This window comes from Ammospiza nelsoni, chromosome 24 (assembly GCF_027579445.1).
Source record: "Ammospiza nelsoni isolate bAmmNel1 chromosome 24, bAmmNel1.pri, whole genome shotgun sequence".
NCBI lineage: Eukaryota > Metazoa > Chordata > Aves > Passeriformes > Passerellidae > Ammospiza > Ammospiza nelsoni.
This window is the reverse complement of record NC_080656.1, coordinates 4,184,537-4,197,192: the sequence shown is the minus strand read 5'-3', so window position 1 is coordinate 4,197,192 and position 12,656 is coordinate 4,184,537. Positions and strand designations below refer to the sequence as shown.

The following is a 12,656-nucleotide window of genomic DNA, read 5'->3' as shown; positions in this document are numbered from 1 at the left end:
AGGGGGGTAATTTTTCACCCCTAACTGCTCAATATCAAATAAAATGGGAGATTACAACGCCAGTGTTGTCACTTGTGAGTTACACACAAACCCAGCCTGTTTTTCTGCCACTTGGCATCACCACTTCCAACCAGAGGTCAGTTTGTCTTGTCCATGGCTGCTCTGTGTAAATCTTGAGCTTTATTTCAAACATCCAATGGCAAAGTGAAGTCCATCACCATCACCTGCACACAGGAGCACAGCCACATCCTGTTCCCAAGGGTTTGGAAATTCCTGGGGAAACAAAAATAGAGTAAGGGAACTCCAGAACCTGCTGGAACTAAGTTGGGAGTCAGGAGGGGAAGGGATTGAGTGTGACCCCCCCCTCCTATTTAAGCCCAGGTGAAGTTTTGGCTCCCAGGTGAGGGATCTTCAGTGGGGTGTGGAGCTGTGCTGGTGAGCAGGGGCTGTGTGAGCTCTGTGGGTCTGGCGGCTCTTTTGCTGCTTGGTTTTTATGGGATGGGTTCCTTGCCTTGATTCATACACATTTTTACATTCTGGGCCTCTTTGAGCACAAGTGATTTTGTTGGGTTTAGCTCATTTCAATGTTTAAGGCAGACCTTGCTGCTCAGTTCTTGAATTAGCTTTGTGCCAGAAGATGTTATCTTACCTTTTACTTTGCTTGCGTCTCTTGCAGTCCTCTCCTAATGTTATTATTCAGGAATAAACCCTGCTCTGTCCTGTGAATTTCAAATTTATCTGTAATTTTTTCCTGCCTGCCTTGCTTCTCTTCCCTCCTGCTCCCTTCTATTACTGGAAGTCTAAACATTTCCTTGAGTGGAGTGGAGAGTGGTTCCTAAAACCTGCCACTGTTTTTCAGAGTGCTCTGCTTTGACAAATTGTCTCTTTTCCCCCTCTTTTCAAGCTGTTATTTCTTAAAAGGTCTCTGTGTCTCCCCTGGTGCAATTCCACCTGTTCTGGGTGGTAATTGGGTGATTAACTGACCCTAATGAGTGTGGGCTAATAAATATCCATTCCCACAGGTGTGAAGCCCCTTCCTCCTCTGGAACCAGAGCTCCCAGCTCCTCCTCAGTCCCTTGGATTTTCTGTGTCCCCTGCAGCCATGGGAGGTGTTTTTGGGAAGAACAGGAGGCCCTGTGTGTTCCCCAGGGTGGTTTTCAGGGCCAGGGCCAGGAGGGCTGCCCGGGTGTGCTGTGATGCAGCCACCTGGACCGGCGAGAGCCATTTCTGCTCCGCGCGCATCCGCACGCGGGTGAGACGGCCCGAGCCCCCCGCTGCCACAATGGTGCTGGAAACCTCTGGAAGCGAATTTGGAGAGGAGGAAGGAGACTCAGCCTCCCCTCCAAGGGCACAGGACAGCGAGGCCTCAGCCCCTGTGGCTGCCAGAGACACACAAGAGGCTGAGCTGTCCCAGCAGCCCGAAGGTGATCCTCACCCAGAGCTGCTGGAGCCCCAGGAACTCCCAGGAGAGGCACGAGGACCCCAAAATCCCCAGGAGAGCAGCGAGGCTGAGGCTGCTCAGTGTCCCCCTGGCAGCTCTCTGTCCCCTGAGCCCCGCTGTGGGGAGCAGGGGGTGACACCTCTCACTCGGACCACGGTGGAGGTTGATGTCCACGTGTCTGCTGAGCATGGCCAGGGTGAGGCTGGTGCAGGATCTGAGCTGCTGAGGGATGCAGGGCACGAGGCTGAGGGTGCTGGTGCTGCAGAGGACACCTGTGTTGGGAAGGTTCCTTGGGAAGTGCCCATGCAGAAGGGAGGTGACACCATGGCTGCTTCGTGTCCCCCGGAGGAGCCAGAAGCAGGAGAGGACATGGCAGATGGGCAGGGAGCTGCACAAGAGCAGGGGGGACAAGAAACTGAAGCCCCACCTGATCTCCAGCTGGATCCGGGTGAGACTGGGGCTCCTGAAGGTGTGGAAGGAGCTGTTGGTGGGGCAGGGCCGGATGAAGAGAAGGCAGAGGAGAGCCCAGCCTGCCTGCCAGAAACCCAGCAGCAGGAGGAGAAAATCCAAATTAGCAGTGAGGGAGAGCCACAGGAGCACTGAAGGAGCACGTGGGACCTGGAGCAGCAGCCACGGAGCACCTTCATCAGCCAGAGCTGAACCTGCTGCCTCCACCCTGCCAAATGGGGCTTGTGCCCCAAAGGACCCAGAATCAGCGTGGTGGTAGCAGAACCTCCTTTGAAAAATGGAAAATTAAGGTGCTAAACTGAAAATGTGTGTGCTCTGCAAGTGGCGCTGCCCTCCTGTCTCTGCTGGGGCTGTTCCACAGTACAGAAAGTGTATTTATGTATTTATTAATGAATTTATACCCTGCCTAGGGCTGTGCACTTCATGGGTATCTCCCTGTCTGTGTGTGGCTGCACAGGGTTAAGTGATGTCTAATTTATTAATTACACTTGTCCTCTCACCCCACTGGCTTGTCACCACTACTGGAAATGCATTGTGCGATGTCTGTTGCAGTTGGAATCAATAAATGTTAAATCATTTTAACACGGGCTGCTATGAAATGTTGGGTTAAGAATGCTCTGATAATTCATTTCTGATATTTGCATTGACTCCAATGCCAGAACTGATGTTTTTACCCTTTGTAAAGTGTTTGGTAAAATGCTGAATATTGATACCAGTGGCCTCAGAATGTAAGCTGCTCTTCCCCTGGCGATTTCCTTGCAAATCTTGGAACACCAATAGGCTTGTTGTGCTTAGACCCAATAAAATGAAAGATGAAAGGCTGAACTTCCAAATGTGACTCATTTACAGCATTTGCTTTGAGGAACTTGGCATTGTCTTTATGGTTTGTGCTGGCTGGGTGGAGGTCAAGGAGCTCAGACTGGATGCCTGTGGAAGGAGCTGTGAACAACAAAAAAAGCTGCTTGTGGTCATTTTGCTGCAAATAATCAATAAATTTCTGGCACCTGCATATCCAATGCTAATCTCTAATTACACGGTGCTCAACAGAAGGGAGTTTTCCCATCAAACCTGACTGGTGGCACAGCTCTCACTGAACTTAGGAATTATGTGGTGCTGCAGGGAATCAGGAAAACAATTTGGCCTCATTTCTTTCAAGCAAAAGGTTTTTACACCACATTATTCTGCTAGAACTCATGGGGATTCAAAAAAATATATAATAAGAGGGAAATAATTATTTGTATTAGCTGGAAAACTCCAATGTGAAGGAGAGCAAGATCCTCACTAAGGAAAGCATTTCCAGCCCTGGTGTTCTGTGTGGATCATCACTAACAGCACTCACAGGAGGCAAGAAATGATGGTTAAATGATGGAACTGGGGATGTTGAATTAAAGGCAAACCAGGAGATGAGGATGTGGAGTTAAAGGCAAACCAGGAGCTGGGGATGTTGGGTTAAAGAAGGCCAGGAGCTGGGAATGTTGAATTATAGGCAAACCAGGAGCTGGGGATGTTGACTTAAAGGCAAACTTGGAGATGAGGATGCTGAGAGCAACCCTTCTATTGAAGGCATGATTGATTTTACTGCCTTTAAGTGCTTAATCACATCAGGAGTTTGGTTCACCCTTAAAAAGCTTTCCTGTGGCTCCAAAGCCCAGGCTGCCACACTCCAAACCTCTCTGCTTAAGCCAGACTTGCTTAATTTTATTTTTTTTTTCCTTATGACCCAATCTGATTGAGAGCCTGCCCATGGAAATGCTTCATCTGCCCTTGAATAACTCAGAGGTTGCTCCTCATGATCCCAAAGGTTTGGGTTTGGCTGCCTCTGGCAAAGCTCTGCTGTTAGGCTGGAGATGATGTCCTTGTGTCATAGAATTTAGATTTAAAAATCAGTGAGTTGGCAGCTCCTCCTGGCCAGGAGAGCACAGAGGCCTGAGGAAATCATGGGGAAAGAAGCAGAGAGCCACAAAAACCTCTGTGCATCGCTCTGCCCCTCTCTCAGATGTTCACATCAACCACTGGCACTGTGTTCTGTGCTTGTGATTTATAAAAGCATCCCAGAGCTCATGGAATCCTGTTAAAATTACACAGCAGCTCCTTCCCCCTGTGACTGGAGGTGTGGGGCTAATCAAGAGTGACAATAAACACAGAATTACATGGCACTGTTGGTGCCACACTGAAAGGGGTGACAGGGGTCAATTTCCACCCCAAGAGGAATCATGCAGAATAATTCTGCAGGCTGGAGTCTCACAGACATCATCCCAAAACCTGCCAGGTGATCACCAAATTACAGGAACAAAAGTGGGGCTGTGCAGCTCTTCAATTCTGCTGGAATTTTGGTGTTTACATCTAATTAACAAAGCTGCAATCTGAATCAGGGACATTCTCTCATGCTCTGGAAAATAAGTGATTTTTTTCCTTCCTTTCTCAGAAAAGTCATGGAATAATGTCCCACATGCAACGCTGTAGGAATTTTGGGGGAGAAGTTTTTGCAGTGCCCTGACTTGTTACACCAATCTGAGTGTTTGCAACGTAAAAAGTTCCTTGGTAAACAAGGGGAAAATCAGCTAAAATTCCTCTTACAGTATCTCAGTTCTGCTGGTTTTTTGTCATCACATTCATCTGGGGCTTTCAGATGTGCCCCAAGTTCTCTAAACCTCAGGTTCTGTAAAGCTAAGCTTTACCCTCAGTTTTTCCTGGTTTGGTGTCCTTGTCTGACCTACCCAAAATTACACAAGAGGGAGGTTTGGCTTTGGCAATTTTAATGGTTTTAAAAGCCTTTTTCAGAGGAGGCTGCCTCATTTCTGATATTTGCGTTGACTCTAGTGACAGGACTGATGGTTTTGCCCTTTTCAGCTTGTGAAGTGTTTGGTAAAATGCTGAATATTGATACCAGTGGCCTCAGAATGAAAGCTGCTCCTCCCCTGATGATTTCCTTGCAGATCTTGGAACGCCAAGCGGGCTTGCTGTGCTTAGACCAGATAAAACAAAAGATGAAAGGCTGAACTTCCAAATGTGACTCATTTAGAACAAGGTCAGGAAGCACCTTAATGCTTTGAAACTTCTATTCCTGCCCTGAGAGCACAGAAAGCCCATCCTGGAGCAGCAGAACTCCTGCACTGTGGGGACACAGGGCACTGGGAATATTTCTGTGTCTGCTCTGGGGTGCCCTGTCCCCATGGGAGCTCTGACTTTGACCCTCAATCATGGAGAAAGCTTGCAAGACTTCAAGATAGACTGGAATGCACAAAAGTGGGAAATAGATTGTTGGTGGTCACCAATTGTTGGGGTGTTGTGGGTTCCCAGGACGAGGTGAGAGATGAGAATTGACTCCAAGTTCTCAGAAGGCTGATATTATATTATATTATATTATATTATATTATATTATATTATATTATATTATATTATATTATATTATATTACATTACATTACATTATATTACTAAAACTATACTAAAGAAAGAGAAAGGAGACCTCAGAAGGCCAGAAAAGAATGAATAATAATACCCAGTGACTGACCAGAATCCTGACATAGCTGGACTGTGATTGGTCATTAAATTAAAACAATTCACATGCTGGGTAAAGAATTCTCCAAATCACGTTCCAGAGGAGCAAAACAAGGAGAAGCTGAAGCTTCTCATCTTGCCAGGAGAAGAAATCCTGGCAAACGGATTTTTCATAAAATATCACAGTGACAATAGATTATAGAGAGTAGTGTAGCGTGACGCTTGGGTGAGAAATTTAGGTTTTGGGATTTTTAGTATGGTGTAGATGGGAACAAGATGTAGGTTTTGTCCCAAGCTCTTTCTTCTTGCTTCTTCTTCCTTCTTTGTCACATTTGTATTTTCAGAAAAATCCCTTCACCAGGATTTTTCTCCTGGGAAGCTGAGAAGCCTCAGAGAAAAAGGAAAACAATAATTATCTGATTTGCTTCTCCTGTGTTTTGCTGCTTTGGAATGTGTTTGGAGATTGTTTTATTGGTTTCATGGGGATTGTTTTGACTCTTTGGCCAATCACAGCCAAGCTGTGTTGGGACTCTGGAAAGAGTCACAAGTTTTCATTATTATCTTTTTAGCTTTCTGTCAGTGTCCTTTCTGTATTCTTTAGTACGGTTTAGTTTAGCATTCTTTAATACAGTATAATAAAATAATAAATTATTTCTGAGAACATGGAGTCAGATTCCTCATTCCTTCCCTCATCTGGGGGACCCAGCAAATGCAACACAACCCTGCTCCACCCAGCAGGGCACATCCCTGACTGCTCCACACTCTGTCACTGATGGGTGAAGGCAAATTCCACCTCTGACTGCTCTGTCCTTTCAGGCAAGTCCTGATGGGAGGATTTCTGAGGATGCAGTGGTGTGGCTCTAACCCAGTGCATTCTCAGGCTCCAGGCTGCCCTCTTAGGATGATGAGCAGCAAATTCCCTGCTAAAATCCACCATGGATCACTGCAAACGGGGCTGAAGCAGCATCACCCAGCCAGACAACTGCCTTGGACTGCAATCTCATTTTTTGGTGTTTGGGAAATCTTAGCTCCTGTCACTAAGGATCCTTGCTTTGAACTTTTATAATTAAATTTCCTGTCATTCAGCAGGAAACCTTAAAAAAAAAAGAATTGGTTACACTTGAGAAAGTAAAACCTCAGGGGTGTTTAGGAGCTGCTGGAGCTGTTAGGAACTCCAGAGTTTCTCTTCCTTTTGAAGCACCTTTATAAATAATCACCCTCCTCATCACAGTAAATCTGTTTCTTTACTGAACTCTTACACAACAAATAAAAAGTTCTGAGAACAGTTGGTCAAAAACCAAACACTTCCCTTATCCAGAGGTCAATTTCTTGTTCAATACAAAACAATTTTGCATTGCTTTGGTTGTTGGATGCCTGCCTGGCTTTCTGGAACACAAGAATTTATTTCCGTCCTTCCTCACACTCTGCTCTCTGCACAACATCCAAGGAGCCCAGATGAAAAATCCCAAAATCTCCAGTGATCTGACAATCAAACCCAACCACGACGTGAAAGTTAAAAAACTTCTGAAACAAAAACCACTCAAAACATCCTTCCAGAGAGAAAAAGAGAGAAAAGATGATCACAAACCTCCCCCAGCTCTGCCTCCTTTGCTGCCAAGTGCCTGCAGCACCTCCCAGGAGATGAAAAGCACCCAGAGCTGTTCCTGGGGATGTTCTGTGCCTGCAGCACCTCAGCTGCAAGGGAATTCCCTCGGTTCTATCCTGCAGCATCCCAGGGTGTTCTGGGTTTAAAAGGACCTTAAAAATCATCTCTCCACTACTCTAGGGTGCTCCAAGCCCTGTCCAACCTGGCCTTGGGCAATTCCAGGGATGGGGCAGCCACAGCTGCTCTGTGCCAGGGCCTCACCATCCTCACAGGGGAGGATTTCTTCCTAAATCCTCCCTCTAAACCATTCTCTGTCAGTTTGGAGCCATTCCCCTTTGTCCCCTTCTTGCCAGAAGTCTCTCCAACCTGTCGCTGTGCAGAGAGAGACATTTCCCACAGCATTTCCCTTCCATTTTGTGTAAATACCTAAATAGAGACCCCACAACATTTCCCTTCCATTTTGTGTAAATACCCAAAGACACACCCCAAAACATTTTCCTTGAGCTCTGTGTAAATACCTAAAGAGACCCCACAATATTTCCCTTCAGCTTTGTGTAAATACCTAAAGAGAGACCTCACAGCATTTCCTTTCAATTTTGTGGAAATACCTAAAGAGACCCCACATTTCACTTCCCTTTTGTCTAAATACCTAAAGAGAGACCCCACAACATTTCCTTTCACTTTTCTGTAAATACCTAAAGAGAGATCCCACATTTCCCTTCAATTTTTTTGTAAATACTTAAAGAGAGGCCACATAACATTTCCCTTTAATTTTGTGTAAATACCTAAAGAGACCCCACAATATTTCCCCTCAACTCTCTGTAAATACCTAAAGAGACCCCACAACATTTCCCTTCAGCTTTATGTAAATACCTAAATAGAGACCCCATAGCATTTCCCTTAAATTTTGTGTAAATACCCAAAGAGAGAGCACACAACATTTCCCCTCAATTTTGTGTAAATACCTAAAGAGACCCCACAGCATTTCCCTTCATCTCTCTATAAATATCCAAAGAGAGACCCACAACATTTCCCTTCAATTTTGTGTAAATAATTAAAGAGAGACCCCACAACATTTCTCTTCAACTCTGTGTAAACACCTAAAGGGAGACCCCACAACATTTCCCACAACATTTCCCTTCACTTTTGTGTAAATACTTTAGGGACAAAAAGGAAAATAATATTTAAATACACAGAACCCTCTGGTGTGAAACTTCATGTGATGTTCCACAAACACAGAGCAAGAACAGCTCCCAGTCCTTCAGGCAGCTGGAAGGGATCAGTAATTAATTAAATCATTAGGTTTGGGTGAAACCAATTCAGTGTTGCTGCCCTGCCCTATTTAAGGTCCAGGTGCTCCTTCCCAAGCTCTGCTGGGAACTTCTTGGAGAAATTTCCTTTGCAAGTGAGTGTGGGCACTGCATGGCACAAATTTGGGGGTTTTTGGGAAGGAATTACTTCATTTTTGTGGGTTTTGTTTGGTTTCTCTAGTGAGGGAGAGCTCTGCCTTTAGGGTTTCAGCAGAACTGTAATTATGTTGTCTTGTGTCTTTGGCTTTGAACTAAATTCTGCTGATGGGGCTAAAAATGAAATATTCACAGCATGAAATGGTCAAATGAGGAACAGGAAATAATTTCCCTGCATATGAAAATGAACTGGTATCTTCAGGTAATAAATATCTATATTTTTATAAGCCAACCTTCTTTGGAGACAGCACAGTAGAATCTCTCTTTTGTCATGTTTTGAGCTCATTTTGCAGCGATGACAAATAAATAGAAGTGTAACAGAAAATAAGTTATTATTTCCTTTTCCTCTCCTGGCCTTTTACTGCCCTACCAAAATGCCATGAAACATTTCCTGGCTACATTCATTTACACAAAATCCTTGCTGCTGATGCAGCAATTGCTTACAAACCATTCATTTATTTGTTACCTGTCCTCTTTGCAGCTTTGATATCAAAGAGCATCTCTCTTATTTTATTTTGGTTTTTCTCCCTCAGTAGGAGTGGATGGGTTCATTTTTCTTGCTTTTCCTTTCTTGCAACTCTGTAGTTTTAAGTGATTAAGTTCATGTAGTTTTATAAGTGAGTGCCTAACCACCATGGAATCACAAATTTTTACAGATGCTACCCATAAAAGCAGCTCAAACAGTGCAGCAAAACTGCTCTGGATCCATTAGCTCCACTTTAAAAACTGTAATTCCTAAATTATAGATCTGCTTTTCTGCTGTTCCTCTCACTCTGCTGGGCTGGCTGAGCTCTCTGCAGCCCCAGCTGCAATCAGATGTTGTGTGGCACTTGTGCCCCATTTTAAATATTTAAGGATAAAAATTGGCCCAGGATTTTGGAGTGGGACAGGCTGGGAGGGTGTGGGGAAATGGGTTGTAGTTGCTGCCATGCTTAGGAGCAGGATTTATCACCCTGAGCCAGGACTAAAGGTGCTGCAGATCAGTGGTTTAAGTCGAGTTTGCTGTAGGGCACTTTTATCCTGCTAAATGATGAGTTTTTAGCTTGTCTGCCTCTTTCCAGCAATGGCAGATGCCAAAGGGAATTATTAGGGCTGTGTGCAAGTCCCTCTGTCCCTTCCCCACCCAGCTTCCTCCTGTCTTTCCTTCAAAGTGCTGATCTGGTCCCTGGCAGTTGTAAAAGGGCCCTTTGCAACTTTAAATATTTGGGGATAAAAAATGGCCCAGGATTTGGAGTAGGACAGGCTGGGAGGGTGTGGAGCTGCAGTTGCTGCCCTGCTTAGGAGCAGAATTTTATCACTCTGAGCCCGGACTAAAGGTGCTGCAAATCAATGGTTTAAGTCGAGTTTGCTTTGTGGTTTCCCTACCAGTAACAAGGCACTTAAATCCTGCTAAATTATGAGTTTTTAGCTTGTCTGCTTCTTTCCAGCAATGGCAGATGCCAAAAGGAATTCCTGGGGCTCTGTGCAGGTCCCTCTGTCCCTTTCCCACCCAGCTTCCTCCTGCTCCTTCCCTCAAAGTGCTGCTCTGGTTCCTGACAGCTGTAAAAGTTCCTTTGCAAACATAACCTGAGGGAAATGTTTCTCTGCATTCAGAATGTGCTGCCCCTTTTTAATGTCTGAGTTTGAAGCTGTGCTTTCTGAAAAGTGAATTAATGACTGGGAAAATAATGACCCAAGGGCTGAAAGCCAAGTATTTCTCTCCTTTCAATAAGGAGATATTTTTATTTTTCTTTCCTTTCTGTTCTCCTCCATATTTTACCAGGCCTAAATGTGAACTTCTTTGTAGAATTAATAAGTGGTTTAGGAAACAAGAGAAGCTCTAAATAGTGTTTATTTTGGGAATATAAACTAATAACTGTGCAGTGTTGGCTGAGAGTCCTGAGGAGGGAGTGACTTCCTAAATGCTCTCAGTGACATCCAAAGGCTAAGAGTGACTTAAAAACAATAAAACCTGCAGCTCTGAAATGAAATGGGAATTTGATTTTATTGGGGCACTTTCTGCTCTGACACAGGGCCAAGAAATTAAATAAAATTTTGATTTTAGAGGGGCACTTTCTGCTCTTCATTTCCAAGGGGCATTTTCTGCTCTGGCACATTTCTAAGGAGTGGCTTCTGTTGGATTTCTCCGCTTGCAGGTGCAGTGTGAGGCTGGAATGAGGATCTGTGTGTACTCCTGAAGGCTCTGTTGGTGCCCAAGCCCCTTGCACTCCCTGGAGAAGGATTTTTGTGAGAAGGATTTTTGTGAGCAGCATTTTGCATTTGCTCTGTACCTCGGCCATGGGGAATGAGCTCAGTCACAGGAGGTACTGCAGGAGGTTCAGGAGGTTTGAGAGGCTGCCAGCTGAGGAGGAAACAGCTGTGCCTGATGTCTCCGATGTCCCTGATGTCCCCACGGCCCAGCCAGCCCAGGGTGAAGGGTTTGGGGGCAGTGGGAGCCCCCCTGAGAAGAAGGAACCCCAGGGTGCTGCTATGGGGCACGGAAGGAAAAGAGCAATGGCCTTGTGCTCCTCACATGAGGCCTATGGAATTCTGAGGGCCTCAGAGCTGCAGGAGGCTGGGGATGACCCCTCTGCCATAAACCCAGATGGAAAAACTCCTGCTCTGAGCCAAGGAAGAGCTGAAGCAGCTGAAGGGCACGCAGAGGTGACAACAGGGGACCTCCCTGTGCAGCCTGCAGCGGGGATGGGACAGCAGGACACCAAGCAGGGCACGGTGAGAGGCGGCTCAGGGACACACAGGAGAGCCAGCAGCAGGCAGTGCAGGGCCAGCCCTCTCTGCAGGTGGCTGAGGAACCTCAGGAGCCCAGCAGAGAAACCCAAAGCCAAGCCTGGAGCAGCCTCCAGCCAAGAGTGAGGCTCCTGTGGGCTGGTAAAGGATCAAGGGCCCAGTGTGATACCTGCAAAAAGGAAGACAAGACTGGTGAATATACATCTATGCAATAAGAGGAGGTTATTTTTGTTACCTTTGAGCTGCTTTTCTGCTGGATATTCCTGCCTTACACCTACATGGAGCACAGAAGCATTCCCTCATGAAGGGTGGAGCAGGGAAATGGACTGGCTCTGTTCCCTCAGCCAGCAGCTTGTGAGGATTGTCTGGGACTGCTCTGTAAAACTCCTTTTGAAACCCTCAAAGATGCAGCTTTGGATCTTCCTGGTGCTTCTATCATATTTGATTTCCTTTCTCCTGTTTGTAGCAACTCTGCTTAGTGGCCCAGAGAAGGATGAGCAGCATCAGTGGTATCACCTGAATTAATTGATTATAAAATGTACCTGCTTACAAATGCACAATGGTGGTGGTGGGTGCTGTGGGGGAGGCTTGGGGAACCAGGGGCTCCAGTTTTGCTGCTGGAAGTGTTTGCTTTGTGTGCTTTTGGATCTAGAAGTCAATAAAAGCCACTTTCACTGCCTCCAATGAAGCCTTGACTGCAGCTGGAGTGGGGTAAGGGAGGGAAGGAGGGGATGGGCTGGCCCTGCCTGCCCACAGATGTGGGGAGTGGGCACTGGGAGGGCTCCCTGTGCTGCTCTGGCTCTGCTGGGGCTGCTCCTGCACAAACTGGCTCAGGTAAAGTCTTTAATTTGGTTGCTGCCATGTGGGCCCTCCAGGTGTCTCAGTGCTGATCTAAGAATGCTGAGCCTTGTTCTGCTAAAGATTCCAGCTGGGGCCAAAAATCCTTCTGAGATTCTTCTCCAGAAATCCCTTTCTGGAGAGAGGACAGGCAGAAAGAGGAGCTGGCAGAGCCAAGGAGGGGCTGCAGGGCTGTGCTGGAGCTGCCCAGCTCATTGGGGGTGCCAGCCTGGCCTGGGGCAGCAGGGAGGGGGAGAAATGGGAAGATGATGAGCAGCAGCCTGAGCTCCTGAACGGCCTCCTGCCCTGCCTGAGGTACCTGAGCAGCTCCTGGAGCAACTCCTGAACCTTCCTGAGGTACCTGAGCAGTTCCTGCCCTGGCTGCTGCTCAGTCACTGCCCTGAGGCACTGATGGAGCTTTGGTCCCATTCCTGGCTGGACCACAGGTAGGAAACTCCTCATTCTTCTTCTTCTCCTTCAGCTCTTTCCTTCTCGGAAGCTCCAGTTTAATTTCCTCCCCCGATGTCCCCTTTTTAGTGATGCCTTAGGATTTTAGCTTTTTGATTTCCCATCTGTTTGTAACCCTGCAGTTCTTTAGTGCAGAACTCCAA

At 46.4% G+C, this 12,656-nt stretch overlaps 1 protein-coding gene across 1 annotated transcript; it reads left to right on the top strand.

Annotated features, from left to right (window-relative positions):
- Positions 1-414: 414 nt before the first annotated feature.
- On the top strand, positions 415-2,903 carry LOC132083589 (fibrous sheath CABYR-binding protein-like). The gene is made up of 2 exons (XM_059488354.1): positions 415-435; positions 1,023-2,903. Exon 2 carries the CDS (start codon positions 1,103-1,105, stop codon positions 2,042-2,044), a length of 942 nt encoding a protein of 313 aa, XP_059344337.1. The 5' UTR covers positions 415-435; positions 1,023-1,102; the 3' UTR covers positions 2,045-2,903.
- The last annotated feature ends 9,753 nt before the right edge of the window (positions 2,904-12,656 follow it).

What these genes read in the sequence shown, in the direction of transcription:
- LOC132083589 (XM_059488354.1), top strand. Translation starts at nt 1,103, where the DNA reads ATGGGAGGTGTTTTTGGGAAGAACAGGAGGCCCTGTGTGTTCCCCAGG.